This window comes from Diplotaxodon limnothrissa, linkage group LG18 (genome assembly GCF_057381915.1).
Source record: "Diplotaxodon limnothrissa isolate DT_005_m linkage group LG18, D_limnothrissa_male_GT1.1, whole genome shotgun sequence".
NCBI classification, from domain to species: Eukaryota; Metazoa; Chordata; class Actinopteri; order Cichliformes; family Cichlidae; genus Diplotaxodon; species Diplotaxodon limnothrissa.
The window spans coordinates 43,417,611-43,431,587 of NC_140613.1; the positions used below are offsets into that span (position 1 = coordinate 43,417,611).

Below are 13,977 nucleotides of genomic sequence, written 5' to 3' on the forward strand. Positions count from 1 at the left end.
TCCATGGCCACAGGTGTATAAAACCAGGCAGGCTGCATTTGTAATGAGTCGCTCTCAGTGAATCCCAGCGTGGTGCTGTGATAGGACACTAACAAGTCCACTCATGAAATTCCAGAGTCAACTGTTGGTGTTATCACAACAAAGTGGAAGCGGTTGGGGACGGCGGCAGCTCAGCCACAAAGCAGTAGGCCACGTCACAGAGCCCTATGCTGAGGGCCCAGTGGTCACCACAGGGCCCAAGGTCTACCAGAGCACTGAACACAGAGTGGGCCAAGCACCTGCATCCAAGCCGTATATCAGCCAGCACAGGTCCTCTGGGTTCTAGATCAGTGGACGCTGTTCTCTGGATTGAGAACACATTGAGTCTGGGATTGGGAGTTCATACTTGGTTCCAGTGAAGGACCTCTCAATGCTTCAGCTTATAGAGACCATTCCAAGGTCCAGACACTGTGGGAGCTGGTTCTTAGTGTACTTGGTATCTGACCTGACAGATGTGCTTCTGTTAGAGTGGCTAAGAGCTCCATAAACACACTTCAAGCCTTTTCAGAGAAACTGAAGCTGCTGTAGCTCCAAAGGCTGGGCCTGTGGACTCAGACTGGTGGTACGTGCATATGAATGTTTGATGTTGAGGATCAGATAATAACTGCTCTGCAGAGGTCGTCCAGTGCCAGTTCTTTGTTTATTTACATGTTCTAATGTTAATTTTGTAACATGTAGTTATGTAATTGTTTTGTCTCATATTATTCATTTGCCGTCTTGTGGGCATAATGGACTGAACATGTTTTGGCAGCATCACAGAGTAACATCACAAGTGAGCAAACAGAGGTGTGTCTCTGCCACACTGTTTGCATATCCAGTGTCAGTTGGGTCAGTAAGACTAAGGATGGTCGTCAGCCCTCATTCCCTTCATCTGTTGGAAGTCTTAATAATTCCAACGAGGAGAACATGCCTGTGGAAACCGGAAATACTCGCTGTGTTCACAATGTTGCCACATAGCTGCTTGTAGCAATGCTATTGTGCAATTGTACCAGTACAGAATATCCACAGTATTTCTGATTTCGCGCCATTACCCCGATTCATAGCGGAAGCCGGTTTTTTACTTCCGCTTGCGCTGTTGTTGACAGTTGCGGGGTTACACCTTCACTGTTGATAAAGATTTCTCTCACTGCAGTTTGTTTTACCTGGAGTAAATGGCGACACATCGAAGGTGGATACACAGTAGAGATGTTTTAAAAAGCAGCGAGGACAGTTCAGTTGCAGTGCCTCACCCGTCACTTCTCACGGAGTGGGTAGATGACATGAAACTATGGCCCGATGTTAGCTACATCGACATTATTAATTACCTTGTATTTTCCGAAGGCGTTGATGGCGAGGAATTACGTAATTACAAGAGCACCGAGGCGTATAATTACCTGCACAGCAACAAAATTGATAAAGTACTGCTCAACAAACAAGGCGACTTTATTTTTCTTAAAGCAGCTGTAGAGCCGAGCCAGAGTATTAATCAAGCGAAACACTTAGCATGGGCAATGCTAAGAGAAAGCGGAGTAGTGGAGACAGTCGGCTGTTCCTGTATCGCCGGATTAGGGAGATCATGTAGCCATGCGGCTGCTATTCTGTGGAAGGTATATCACTTATCTGGATATCACAATGTTTAAATCACTGAAACAGAAACACTGGACTGGTCAAAGGCTGTGATTAAGGAGTCACGCTACTGCCATCTAGCCAAGTATTACGTGGAGCACTGTTTACATGTGAAAGCCACTCGTTAACTTTGTGTGGGCTGTATGCTGTACAATCACATGAAGATAAAATATAAAAAAAATTAAAGACTGAACATTAAGGTCAAATTTACAAGACAAGAACAACTATAGTTATAAGAAGTGACACAGAGTAGTATAATACATGTTTGTTTATATATATGTATATTTGTACACACACACTACTTTGAAAAAAATTAGACTGTGGATGTATATTTCTGCATCAAAAAGTAACTGACTATTAATATGAAATGGATAATATGGGTGACTTTGCCAGTGTTTATATCTGTTTTGGATATGATTCAGGTGTATTGACCCAGGGTCATATCTATAACATGCAGGACACCAACCGTGTACTGCTTTTGTTAGTGTAAACTTCCTCGTTATGTTAAATCTTGAGTATTGACAGTGAGAAAAAACTATTAATGTTTGTTACAGGTGCAGAATGCTGCGATCAGTGGAAAGACAGGGCTTGCGTGTACAGACGAGCAGCGCAGGTGGAATGCAGGGACAGCAAAGAACCTTGAACCTAAACGTCTGAGCCAGATAAACTTCAGACATCACAGGGCAGAGCAGCAGTACGATGTGAACTCCCGGACTGCAGTGACACAATCTCTCCCTAACACACCATATCACCTTACACATCAAGACTTTATTGACAGTGTTAGCAAAGCACCAGTGAAGCCACTTTTCCTCCTCAAGAACACATTAATTGGAAAGTGTTACAATGCCTCGCCATCTGCAGGTCCTCACCGCAACAGTAAAGTTGATGAGCAATTTTTTCAGCCACACCAAGCACACAGTTACAAACTAAGCTGTAATCCATGCAGGGCATTCTACCAGGCATACATTCAAGTTTCTGAAGAGCAAGCAGAACAATTATAAGAAGAAACAAAAGAGCAAAGTGCATCTGATTTGTGGCACAACTGCAGGAAAATCAGACTTGCAGCAAGCTCTGCTAAAAAAGTTCCAGTACGTGCCACCACAAAAAATGACAAATTTTTATCTGAGCACATGTACCCTTCCTTTCGTGGGAATTATGAAACAAACTATGGTAAAGAAAATGAAGTTAAAGCTTGTCATCAGCTGAAAGAACAGGGTATGAACATCCTTCACATGGGTAGTGTTATCAGCATCCAGGAGCCATGGCTCTCTGCGAGTCCTGACGGGGTCATTGACTCAGATGTGCTTCTAGAAATAAAATGTCCTGTGCAGACTTATCCTTCACTCACGGAGCAGCTTACCCAGAAATGCAGCGATATCAAACTGGTAGATGGAGAACTGCAGCTGCAGAAAACTGGCAGCAGAGGCTATTACATGCAAGTGCAACTTACAATGTTTTGCACAGGGCTCAAGACTGCCACACTTGTGATCTGGACACCTACTGAGCATGTTTCATTTACAGTGCAATATGATGAAGCATTTGTAAAGGAACAAGTAAAACGCTTGAGAGGGTTTTACTTCTCATATTTCTTACCTCGACTTGTAGAGGAGTATGCAGCAGGACGGTTTCAGTTAAATGAGAGATACTTGAAGATAATGGGCAAGCTTTAATACATGTTACAACTATAAATGGGACAGTCAGACACCAACATGTCTGCAGAGTTTGGTCTCTGTCTTGTGAATGAAAGGAGACATTCAATATGAAATCTGTTAAATATTTCAATACAACTAAAATGTACGTAGTTGTAACATATGGTGGGAAATGAATGACAAACTGACAACATTAAATGTTGTGAATAGTTCTGTATTTCTGTAATCTTCCAACACAAAAAAATGTCAAGAATGCACAACTAATTATTGTAGATTTGAGAAAAACATTTTTTTTCATTTAAGAAATTTATCACATTGTGGTTGAATAAAAAAGTAATAATTGTTCAATTGATTGATTGCAATTGTTTTATATATACACATACATACATACGCACACACACACTGTATCACATAACCTTTCATCTAGAACACAAGATAAAAAAGTGAGACCTGGAATTATTTACTCTCTACATATATGTACATCAAATTTGAAAATAATCACATTACACTATGCAACTTTATGTCCTGAGTAACCATCTTAATATCCCCGAGTCCACAATTGTTCATAACATACACAATTATTGTGTATCACGAATGAGATCCTCTCTTAAGTTCACTAGAGCAGCACATATTCTCAGTATCTTGTCTACTTTAGGAGCCATGCTTATAGGAACAATTTGTGAAAGTATTTTGTAGACTTTCAAGCGTCTGATTGCTCTTTCAACATGGATTCTTACATTTGCAATCCGACGTGTGTATGTTACCTGTTCCTCAGTTAGCGGTCTATGTTTTTTTGTGAAAGCGGGTATTACTAATCTAACTTTTCTCTCAAAGAGTAAGTCTTTAATTGTAAAACCTCTATCTGCCATGACTTCATCACCAGGTTTTAGGTATGTTAATATTCCAGAGTCCATTGTGATAAATTTGTCACTACATCGGCCGCCATATGCCGCAGACACAAACATGATTAGTCCACATGGTGCAACAGCAACCAAATATTTGACTGTGTTGTGTGAATAATAATGGCTGTATGATTCCCCTCTTGAGCCCAGATTTCTGGGTTTCTGTAAAAGGGTCTCACTGCAGTCTATAATGCATGTACTATTTGGAAAGTTCTTCTTGAAGGCTTCAGGCATAGTTGCTTGAATAGTTTCTTTTGGCAGCCATGGAATTAATGGTCGGAGAACTTCCTCCAGCTTGTCTAACCAGTGTGAGATGATCTTGCTGGCCATGCTTTGTGATATATGAAACTGGCGGCTTAGGTCACCTATTACACGGTTACTCTTTAATTTCATAAGTGTCATGAGGACTTGATCTCGGACAGGCATGGTAAATTCATTGTTGTCATATCCTTCCAGTGTCGACACAAGTGTGTTAAATGTTTCTAAGGCTATCCCAGTGTACAGCAAAGCGTCTGCATCATTTTTGAGAATGAAATATGCAACTTCATCACACTGAGTCATCTTATCCTGCACATCTTTTCTGCGAGACCTGTTGCAGTATTGATGGTCTTGTTGCGAAGGATCCTCCCACTGTGTGTGGACTGAGTGCAGATGTGGCTCAGGGGGTTGTGTGGAGATGCTGGCCTGGTCTAATTCCACTGAACGTAACACTGTGGAGTCTGAATAAGACAAAAATATGATGTACAGTCAAACTGTTAGCATAAGAGAAACTGTAAAGTGTCACTTAGCTTATTATATTTGAGTGAAATTTCTCATTCTACATTTTTTCACACAAATGCAAAATCATAAATGTCAACATAAAATGTTCCTAAGTCCCCTAAAAATTTGTCACAATTTTATTCAATTAATGTGATTAGATTTTATTTTACATTCTAAAAAAAGTCACAACTGTTGGTATTTTGCAAAGGTTGCCTTTAACGTTTTTACTTGAGTTTTCTCGACTTGAAAAAACATGTTCTTTATAAACACAAACCTAAGACTTTTACAGCCCTTGGAGCTAATCTTTTGGCATTATTATTATTATTATAAACTTTCGTTAAAATTTAGACTTTGCTGCTAATAACCAGCTAGTGCTGATACTAACGCCATTCACCATAGGCTATTATTTAGTAAAAGTAAAGAATTGCGTGTTTAAAATGCGAAACGGTGGCAAACCACATTTACACTTTCACTTACCGGGTACAGGTTCTGTGTTTTTGTTCGTATTACTGGAAGCTGTCACACTCAAAGTGGTCCGAGTGAGCCTTCTTCTTTTCTTCGGTGGGGGTCGGTCATAGCCCAGATAAAGCTCCGGGTCGGGGTGTAGCTCTGTGGGCTTTTTATCGATAAAATGAAAGGAGCAAACATAAACTCTCTTTGGAGGGTGTTTGAGTCTTAAAGCTGCCAGCCACGCCAGTTTCCGATCCTCCTTCCGCGGCATAGAGTGCAGTGCGTAGGGCGGTGGGCACGGACAGGCCTTTCTAAGTTGTTGATGCTCAAGGCAAAATGTTTCTAATGCGTTTTTCAGTTTTCTTGAATTATTGTGGCAGCCGACGACAGCACACGTTGAACCCGAGCTCATCTTCGAACAGGTAAAGCCACTTATTACCGCACAAAGTAACTGATTTTGTTGTTAGCAACGACTGAACGCTGGGTCTCGCTTTGAGTAACCGGAAGTATAAAACCGGGCAACGGAAGTAGTGGTCTGTCATGGCAGCCTACGTACGCTCTTACAGAAACCTGTGGATAGCATTAGATCCTGCTTCTTACAGAAAACAAAACACAGTGACAATAAACGGCTGTTCTGTTCTATTCTGTTCTATTCTATTCTGTTCTGTTCTGCTTTGTTCTGTCCTGTTCTATTCTGTTTTGTTTTGTTCTGTTCTATTCTGTTCTGTTCTGCTTTGTTCTGTTCTATTCTGTTCTGTTCTGTTCTGCTTTGTTTTGTTCTGTTCTATTCTATTCTGTCCTGTCCTATTGTGTTCTGTCCTGTTCTATTCTATTCTGTTTTGTTTTGTTCTATTCTATTCTGTTCTGTTCTGCTTTGTTCTGTCCTGTCCTATTGTGTCATATTGTGTTCTATTCTGTTCTATTCTATTCTGTTCTATTCTATTCTATTCTGTCCTGTCCTATTGTGTTCTGTCCTGTTCTATTCTATTCTGTTTTGTTTTGTTCTATTCTATTCTGTTCTGTTCTGCTTTGTTCTGTCCTGTCCTATTGTGTCATATTGTGTTCTATTCTATTCTGTTCTATTCTATTCTGTTCTATTCTATTCTATTCTGTCCTGTCCTATTGTGTTCTGTCCTGTTCTATTCTATTCTGTTTTGTTTTGTTCTATTCTATTCTGTTCTGTTCTGCTTTGTTCTGTCCTGTCCTATTGTGTCATATTGTGTTCTATTCTATTCTGTTCTATTCTATTCTGTTCTATTCTATTCTATTCTGTCCTGTCCTATTGTGTTCTGTCCTGTTCTATTCTATTCTGTTTTGTTTTGTTCTATTCTATTCTGTTCTGTTCTGCTTTGTTCTGTCCTGTCCTATTGTGTCATATTGTGTTCTATTCTATTCTGTTCTATTCTATTCTGTTCTGTCCTGTCCTATTGTGTTCTGTCCTGTTCTATTCTATTCTGTTCTATTCTATTCTGTTCTATTCTATTCTGTTCTGTCCTGTCCTATTGTGTTCTGTTCTGTTCTATTCTATTCTGTTCTGTTCTGCTTTGTCCTGTCCTGTCCTGTCCTGTTCTATTCTATTCTGCTTTGTTCTGTCCTGTTCTATTCTGTTCTATTCTGTTCTGTTCTGTTATATTCTATTCTGTTCATTCTGTTCTATTCTGTTTTGTTTTGTTCTATTTTGTTCTATTCTGTTCTGTTCATTCTGCTTTGTTCTGTCCTGTTCTGTTCTATTCTGTTTTGTTCTGTTCTGTTATATTCTAGTCTACTCTATTCTGTTCTATTCTATTCTATTCTGTTATATTCTGTTCTATTCTGTTCTGTTTTGTTTTGTTTTGTTCTGTTCTATTCTGTTCTGTTATATTCTAGTCTACTCTATTCTGTTATATTCTATTCTATTCTATTCTGTTATATTCTATTCAATTCTGTTCTGTTCTACTTTGGTCTGTCCTGTTCTGTTCTATTCTGTTTTGTTTTGTTCTGTTATATTCTATTCTGTTCTGTTCTGTTCTGTTCTATTCTATTCTATTCTGTTATATTCTATTCAATTCCTTCCTGTTCTATTCTGTTTTTTTTCTGTTATATTCTGTTCTATTCTATTCTGTTATATTCTATTCAATTCTGTCCTGTTCTATTCTATTCTGTTCTATTCTGTTTTGTTCTGTTCTATTCTATTCTATTCTGTTATATTCTATTCTCTTCTGTTATATTCTATTCTATTCTGTTCTATTTTGTTCTGTTCTATTCTATTCTGTTATATTCTATTCTCTTCATTTATATTCTTTTCTATTCTGTTTTGTTTTGTTTTGTTCTGTTCTATTCTATTCTGTTCTATTTTGTTCTGTTCTATTCTATTCTGTTATATTCTATTCTCTTCATTTATATTCTTTTCTATTCTGTTTTGTTTTGTTCTGTTCTGTTCTGTTCTATTCTCTTCTGTTCTGTTCTATTCTGTTCTATTTTGTTCTGTTCTATTCTATTCTGTTATATTCTATTCTCTTCTGTTATATTCTATTCTATTCTGTTCTATTTTGTTCTGTTCTATTCTATTCTGTTATATTCTATTCTCTTCATTTATATTCTTTTCTGTTTTGTTCTGTTCTGTTCTATTCTCTTCTGTTCTGTTCTCTTCTGTTCTGTTCTGTTCTATTCTCTTCTATTCTGTTCTGTTCTGCTTGCAGTCACTGGGTAAGGACCTCACGGTGTCGTGACAGTTTTCAACACATTTGCCAAATACAACAATCACTGGATTTCTTGGATTTCTTTGTTCATGATTTGCATTCTGCTGAGGCTGCTTAAAGTTTCTCAGCCCTGAACCAGTTTTCATGTGCAGTATATTGCCGAGCTCTTGTTTCTAAGGTTTTGTGTGTAATTGCTGGTACATGCACTAACTTTAAGCTTCAAACAGGCCGGTTATGTAACAGCACGTTAGCAGGACTTCATTTGTGTCAAAGCCTTTGTGAAAGCTCGTTTTTCCTGTGTTGGCTGTGAGAGTGGCACCTGTGGCTCACTCGGTGAAGTTATGTGGGGTTGCTCCTGCCTCGGGTGGAGAAACGATCTGATAAATTGCTGACGTAGCTTAACTGTGCAGCTGGGAAGAGGGCTGTGTTTTCCAAAGACACAATGCAGCATGCCTGCTTGGTGAAAAACAAACAGAAAGCCCAACATTCTTTTATTTTGGTAGACTTCATTGTTAAAGACAAATATTCATTAACTTAACAAACGTGCACTAAAGTTTATAAAGGAGTCTTTATGGGGCTTCCATTTAAACATAAGATCTACTTCATTTACCATGTGGTAGGGACCTGGGCCGTCGTAGTGTAAGGATATCCTCCAACAATCAGGCGATCCCTGTAAGAAGCAACGACAACAGCGGAGAAAGCTCAGGCAGAACCAGGCTCAGGGAGGGGCTGTAATGTGCTGCCACCAGCTGTGGGTGAGGACAAGACAAGTACGGGAGACAGGTCAAAACATGCATTATGGGAGAGAGTGCGAGAGTGAATGAAGCTTTTTAATCAACAGCCTGATGATTGTTGAAACCTTTGACAAATGTAACCCTCCCTGATAGACGCTGCTCACAACACGGTGTTTCTTTACCTTGGCTCTAGCTCAGCAAACTGGGACTGTTGTGGAGGCCACACCAAGTTTGGATCCATTATAGTTTGAATTTGTCAATGTTTAAGTTCTCAGACATAAAAAAGCAAAGTTAGTATTTGGTGGGGCTTTATTTGGACATGTTACAGTAGCACAAACCAACTGAAACCAGTTTATGAGAAAAACAAGCCTCCTGATGATTGACCGTGACTGATGGTGCTGCACGCTGTGTTCATCTGTAGCGTCTGGAACCCCCTCAGTTCATGGCAGAGATGTTTGATCTGAGTCCATGCTGATGGTTGGAGTTTCATCTCATTTTAACCAACAAGCCCGTGATTGGTGAAGTGGTTTGTTCCCAGTTACATGCAGTGGCACAAATGTCTCTTCATGTAGTTACGTGTTTGTTATGTGTGTGACATGTTGCAGCTGTCTGCTCTGACATCCTTCCAGGACCTTGTTTTACTGCTGCTGTAAGAATACTGAAGGTGCAGTCGGCAGGTGCACCCTGCAAAGTAAACATGGAGGATTTTAAAGTTCACAATATCAAGCAGGGAGCGTTTAAATAATGTCCTCCCCTCTCTGTGCGAGGGCCAGCTGGTTTAACAGCACTATTAATAGCTGTGTATGACCTCTAGAAGCCATATCGTCTCAGAGAGAAGAATGGCACGCATGATGACGCTGGATGAGCAACAGAAAGAAAGCCAGTAAACAGAGAGAGAGGGCGGGGCCACATAGAGGGAGCGGCTGAGCTGATATTCGCCGTCGCTGGGCTGCACGCTTCTTTTTGGCCGGTTAACCTCCTGTTGGTCCACCATACGCCATAGATGGGTGATCCAGTGACCCTGGAGTCTGCCGCCTCTCCTGGTGTTACAGCAGTGCCCGCAGTGCTAGCTGCAGAAAACCAAGGTGAGGCTATCGAATACCAAGCAGCATGGCCTGGGTGGACGAGTATTTAATACCTGCTGGAGGAGCGAGTGTTCAGTCAGTGTCCAGGTTTAACATCCAGGTGTGTTACGATGCTGTGATCCAGATGTGTGACTGAGTGAGAGCTTCTTCTAACACGTAGTCACGCCTTTGCTGCTGCTGCCTGCTGTGAGTTAGATTTACACTCCCAGCTGCAATCATGCCCACGTATGGATTCATCCAGAAACACACAAACGTCTGCAGAGGAAAAGATGATGTCACAGCACAGGTTGGATGAGTTGGGGACCTGGCATGTTTCAGGTGTGCAGAGGAAGGAGGTTTGACCTAGCATGTAGCGGACTTTAGCACCTGTTCGTTCTCTCTGCCACCATGTTCTCACAGCGAGCGTGTCTTTGTCACTCCAAGAATAGATCCTTGGCTACACTCTACTGTCCCAGCACCACATACACGGCACTGGCACAGTAATGTCCTCAAATGATTTCAGATTATTTACACCAGGGAAATGTGACTGCTGTGGAAAATGCACCGTCAGAAATCTGAGGGTGCGAGTGATTCACAGCCTCAGGAAGAGAGAAGAACTCTGAATCTGATCGATTTACTGCAGAGCAGCAGAATCAGGCCCTGATCCACTCACACAAGCTTTCTTTGAAGGGTCAGATCTGCTGTTTGTTTCCTCTGAGTGGACACACAGTGGTGGGAGGGGTGAAAGGGCATGGTGTCCAAACACCTGAACTATGTGGTGACCTCCTGGAAATAAGGGTGGAGCTAAAATCTGCTTTTTTTCCCCCCCTTTCTTTTTTTAAGCAACATTCTGGTTCACGCTCCACAGCAGCCCGCAGTGTGGGGGCCGTGCGGCGCCCAGTGTGGGCATCCTGTGGGGGCGTGTTTCCTGGGATTAAGCATGCTCAGAGTTTCAAAGTGAGGGCAGTTTATGGATGTACGTCCAAAGCTCAGACTGTCCTCAACATTTCTTTGAACACTTCGTCCTGCAGGTGTGTTCACGCCGTGCAGTTGGGCTTCATAAACACACAGGAGGACTTCAAGCTCCTCGCTGTGTTCACTGCTGTTTCGTCGCTCTCATCATTAGTCACACTTGTAACTCTAAAGTAGCATTAAGGTCAATGTACTTCAACTTCTATTTCAATGTTCTGAGTGTGTAAAGGAAAAGTTTGTGAGGGCCACAGCTGAACCTGACATCACGTGTGTTGTCTTTCCAGATGGTGCTAAAAGCCAGCCGTCTAACAAGAATGGGAAGAAGGCCGACTCCAGTGGCAGCAGCTTCTTCACCTGGTTCATCGTGTTGGCCCTGCTGGGCGTCTGGACGTCTGTAGCTGTGGTCTACTTTGACCTGGTTGACTATCAGGGAGTTCTTGGTGGGTACCCCCCCCCCCCACACACACACACACACACACACACGCCTAGAGGAACTTCCTGGGAAGGTGTGGCAGTAACCAGTTTGGCTTTTGTTGTCATCTGTCCACAGACTACGCCTAAAGTAAACCTCCACCTGCAATAAGAACCAGTCTAACTGTCGTTACCGGAGCATTAAATTCAGACCAGCAGTTATTACTAGTGAGCCTCAGTCTGCTGCTGTCTCAACACTTTAAACCAAATACTTTGGTGAACAGCCTGCCAGTCACATTAAAGCCAGTCAGATGAAATGAAGCTTGTAATGGTTGCATCTAACACAGCAGCATTTCTGTAAGTTAGCTTAAAGCTAGGTGCAGACTTTGCCTGCTGAGCCACGCGTGTAGAGGACGGCTGAAGCTGCTGCAGCCTGCCTGTCTTTGACCACAGCCGCCTGCATTAATGATAAATGGTCCATTCTTGTGTGTATGAAATGTGATTGTGTTTTATCTCTTAACCCTGTCTTTGTTACATTATGTGTGTTTTATTATTTGTTTGTTTTGCATGCAGATAAGGCTAAGGGCTTACAAATTAACCTGTCTGAAGCATTGCAAGGTAAAAACCCATAATGTATATTCTGCATATGTGAACAAAAATGACTGTTGTCACACACACTGTTTGCAGAGCCCTGAGTCGTGTAGTGTTTGGCAGGAACATCTGCAGCGCTACACACATCCACAAACACTACGTATGCAGTTCAACACGCCCTTATAGTCGACCTAAACTGGCACCTCTGTGTACAGTGACACGCTTCATGTAGCACTCAGAGCCCACAGGAGTACAGGAATCAGCAGCTGTAGAGAAAGGTGGAGTGAAGGCAGCCAAGCTGCCACACAGGCTGGAGGCTCGTCCCTAACCCTTGGTCACTAAGGACACATATGTAAGCAACAAGTTGGCTGTGGTCGGTGGAGGAGTGCACAGCCTTGCAGCGTTGGTTCCTGAGTGTGATTCAGCTGGTGTGACTGGTGTGGTCACACTGGTCTCCAGCTGCAGTGTTCATGTATGATCTTAGAAACGCAGACATCATGTAGGAGCAGTGGTTGGTAAACTGTCTTTCTCTAAAGGAAGCATTGTTACACCCATGTTTGACTTTAATACATTTGCCTTTAAAGTCATTTCTATATCATGATATACAGTTAGAATAATTACAGTAAGCACATGTTTAATGTACACGTATGAGAATTTGTCTAAGTGTGTCTAACTGTGTTTGCTGCTGCTGTAGGTAAACTGGTGGCGTACGACACAGACGGCGACGGAGATTTCGATGTCGAGGACGCAAAAGTTCTGCTAGGCAAGTTGATCAAACTACGATTCACAGCTGTTGTCTCTGTCACAACTACAACAAAAGGAATATTATCATCACAACATCTGCTTACCAGCTGTGATGGCTTTGTGTTTGTGAAGTAGACAAAATGCTAGTTTGGGTTTCTTTTGCATGGCTCACTCATTAGAAACAAGAACTCAGAGCTCCCTGTTTGGCTTTTATTCCAACATGAACATCTGAATGGCCTCAAACACTGGCTAATGCAGTCTAAAGCTTAGCTCTCTACATGAAAAGGTAGCTGCTCGGCCAATCAGGCAGCTTGTAGAGGCTGAATGGAGGCTCGTCACCGTCGGGTATCTAAGAGGGCGTTACTGTTCTTTATTCGCTCACGCAACAGGTTCCTTTAAGGAGCTTTTGTGGTGCTCAGCCTGGACACAGGCAGCATGTGTCTGTTTCAGGAGTCATCTGTAGACACTTCAGGGTTATCTGAGTCCCTTTGTTGGGTCTCTGAGCAGCTTGGCAGATTTTGCAGCTGGTGCATAATATTCGAAGGGAATTTGGGATTTCAGCACTTTCATCATGTCAGCAGACGAACTAGATGAGTCTTAGTGCTGCTTTGGCCTCTGGAGCAGGAAAACGGTGTAAGGCAACTAAGCTGTTTCATCTTATGTGCCCGCTCCAGTCTTTTGGAAATCATAATGTATTCTGTCGTCGCTACATTGGGATAACCCATATTTAAGTTTCAGAGCATCTCCCCTGTTGCCCCCTTCACCATCCACATTTCCACTATTCTGAGACACGTTCTAATTTGTTCACTGGATTTTGAAAATGTAAGAGAATGTGGTAGTGGTGTGTGTTTGCGGGCAGGAGGGACAGAAAACACACAAGTTTAAAAAACATGTAGTTATCCCAGTTGGGCTTCATCCAATCAGCACAGGTGCAGAGTAAAGAAGGTCAGACACCAACTAGGGAGCCTCAGCAGGACAAACAATCCTGATGTAGCAGGTGTATCAGAGAAGATCAGGAGAGTCTTCTCCAAGCACGGCATCCCAGCGCACTTCAGACCCAGCCACGCACTCACACACAACCTGGTTCATCCCAAACACAAGCTAGCAACACAGTGTGTGCTGTGAAGTGCAGCAAGGAGTGCGCAGACCTCTGCACTGGAGCCGCTGCATCAATGCACTGGAGCCGCTGCATCAATGCACTGGATCCACTGCATCAATGCACTGGAGCCGCTGCATCAATGCACTGGAGCCGCTGCATCAATGCACTGGAGCCGCTGCATCAATGCACTGGATCCGCTGCATCAATGCAACGGAGCCGCTGCATCAATGCACTGGAGCCGCTGCATCAATGCACTGGAGCCGCTGCATCAATGCAACGG

The 13,977-nt window shown here is 42.2% G+C and overlaps 1 protein-coding gene across 2 annotated transcripts in view; it reads left to right on the forward strand.

Moving 5' to 3' along the window:
• The window catches only part of asph (aspartate beta-hydroxylase), a 37,798-nt gene that overhangs the window by 6,730 nt on the left and 17,091 nt on the right, over positions 1–13,977 (forward strand). Inside the window, exons 1-4 of one of the 2 annotated variants that reach the window (XM_085379104.1) lie at positions 9,647–9,901; positions 11,137–11,292; positions 11,837–11,881; positions 12,549–12,613. In XM_085379104.1, the coding sequence (XP_085235230.1) occupies positions 9,820–9,901; positions 11,137–11,292; positions 11,837–11,881; positions 12,549–12,613 (348 nt within the window). In that variant the 5' untranslated portion in view covers positions 9,647–9,819. Of the gene's footprint in view, positions 1–9,646; positions 9,902–11,136; positions 11,293–11,836; positions 11,882–12,548; positions 12,614–13,977 lie in introns of those variants that run through there. The other variant, XM_085379105.1, reaches the window with a different exon arrangement.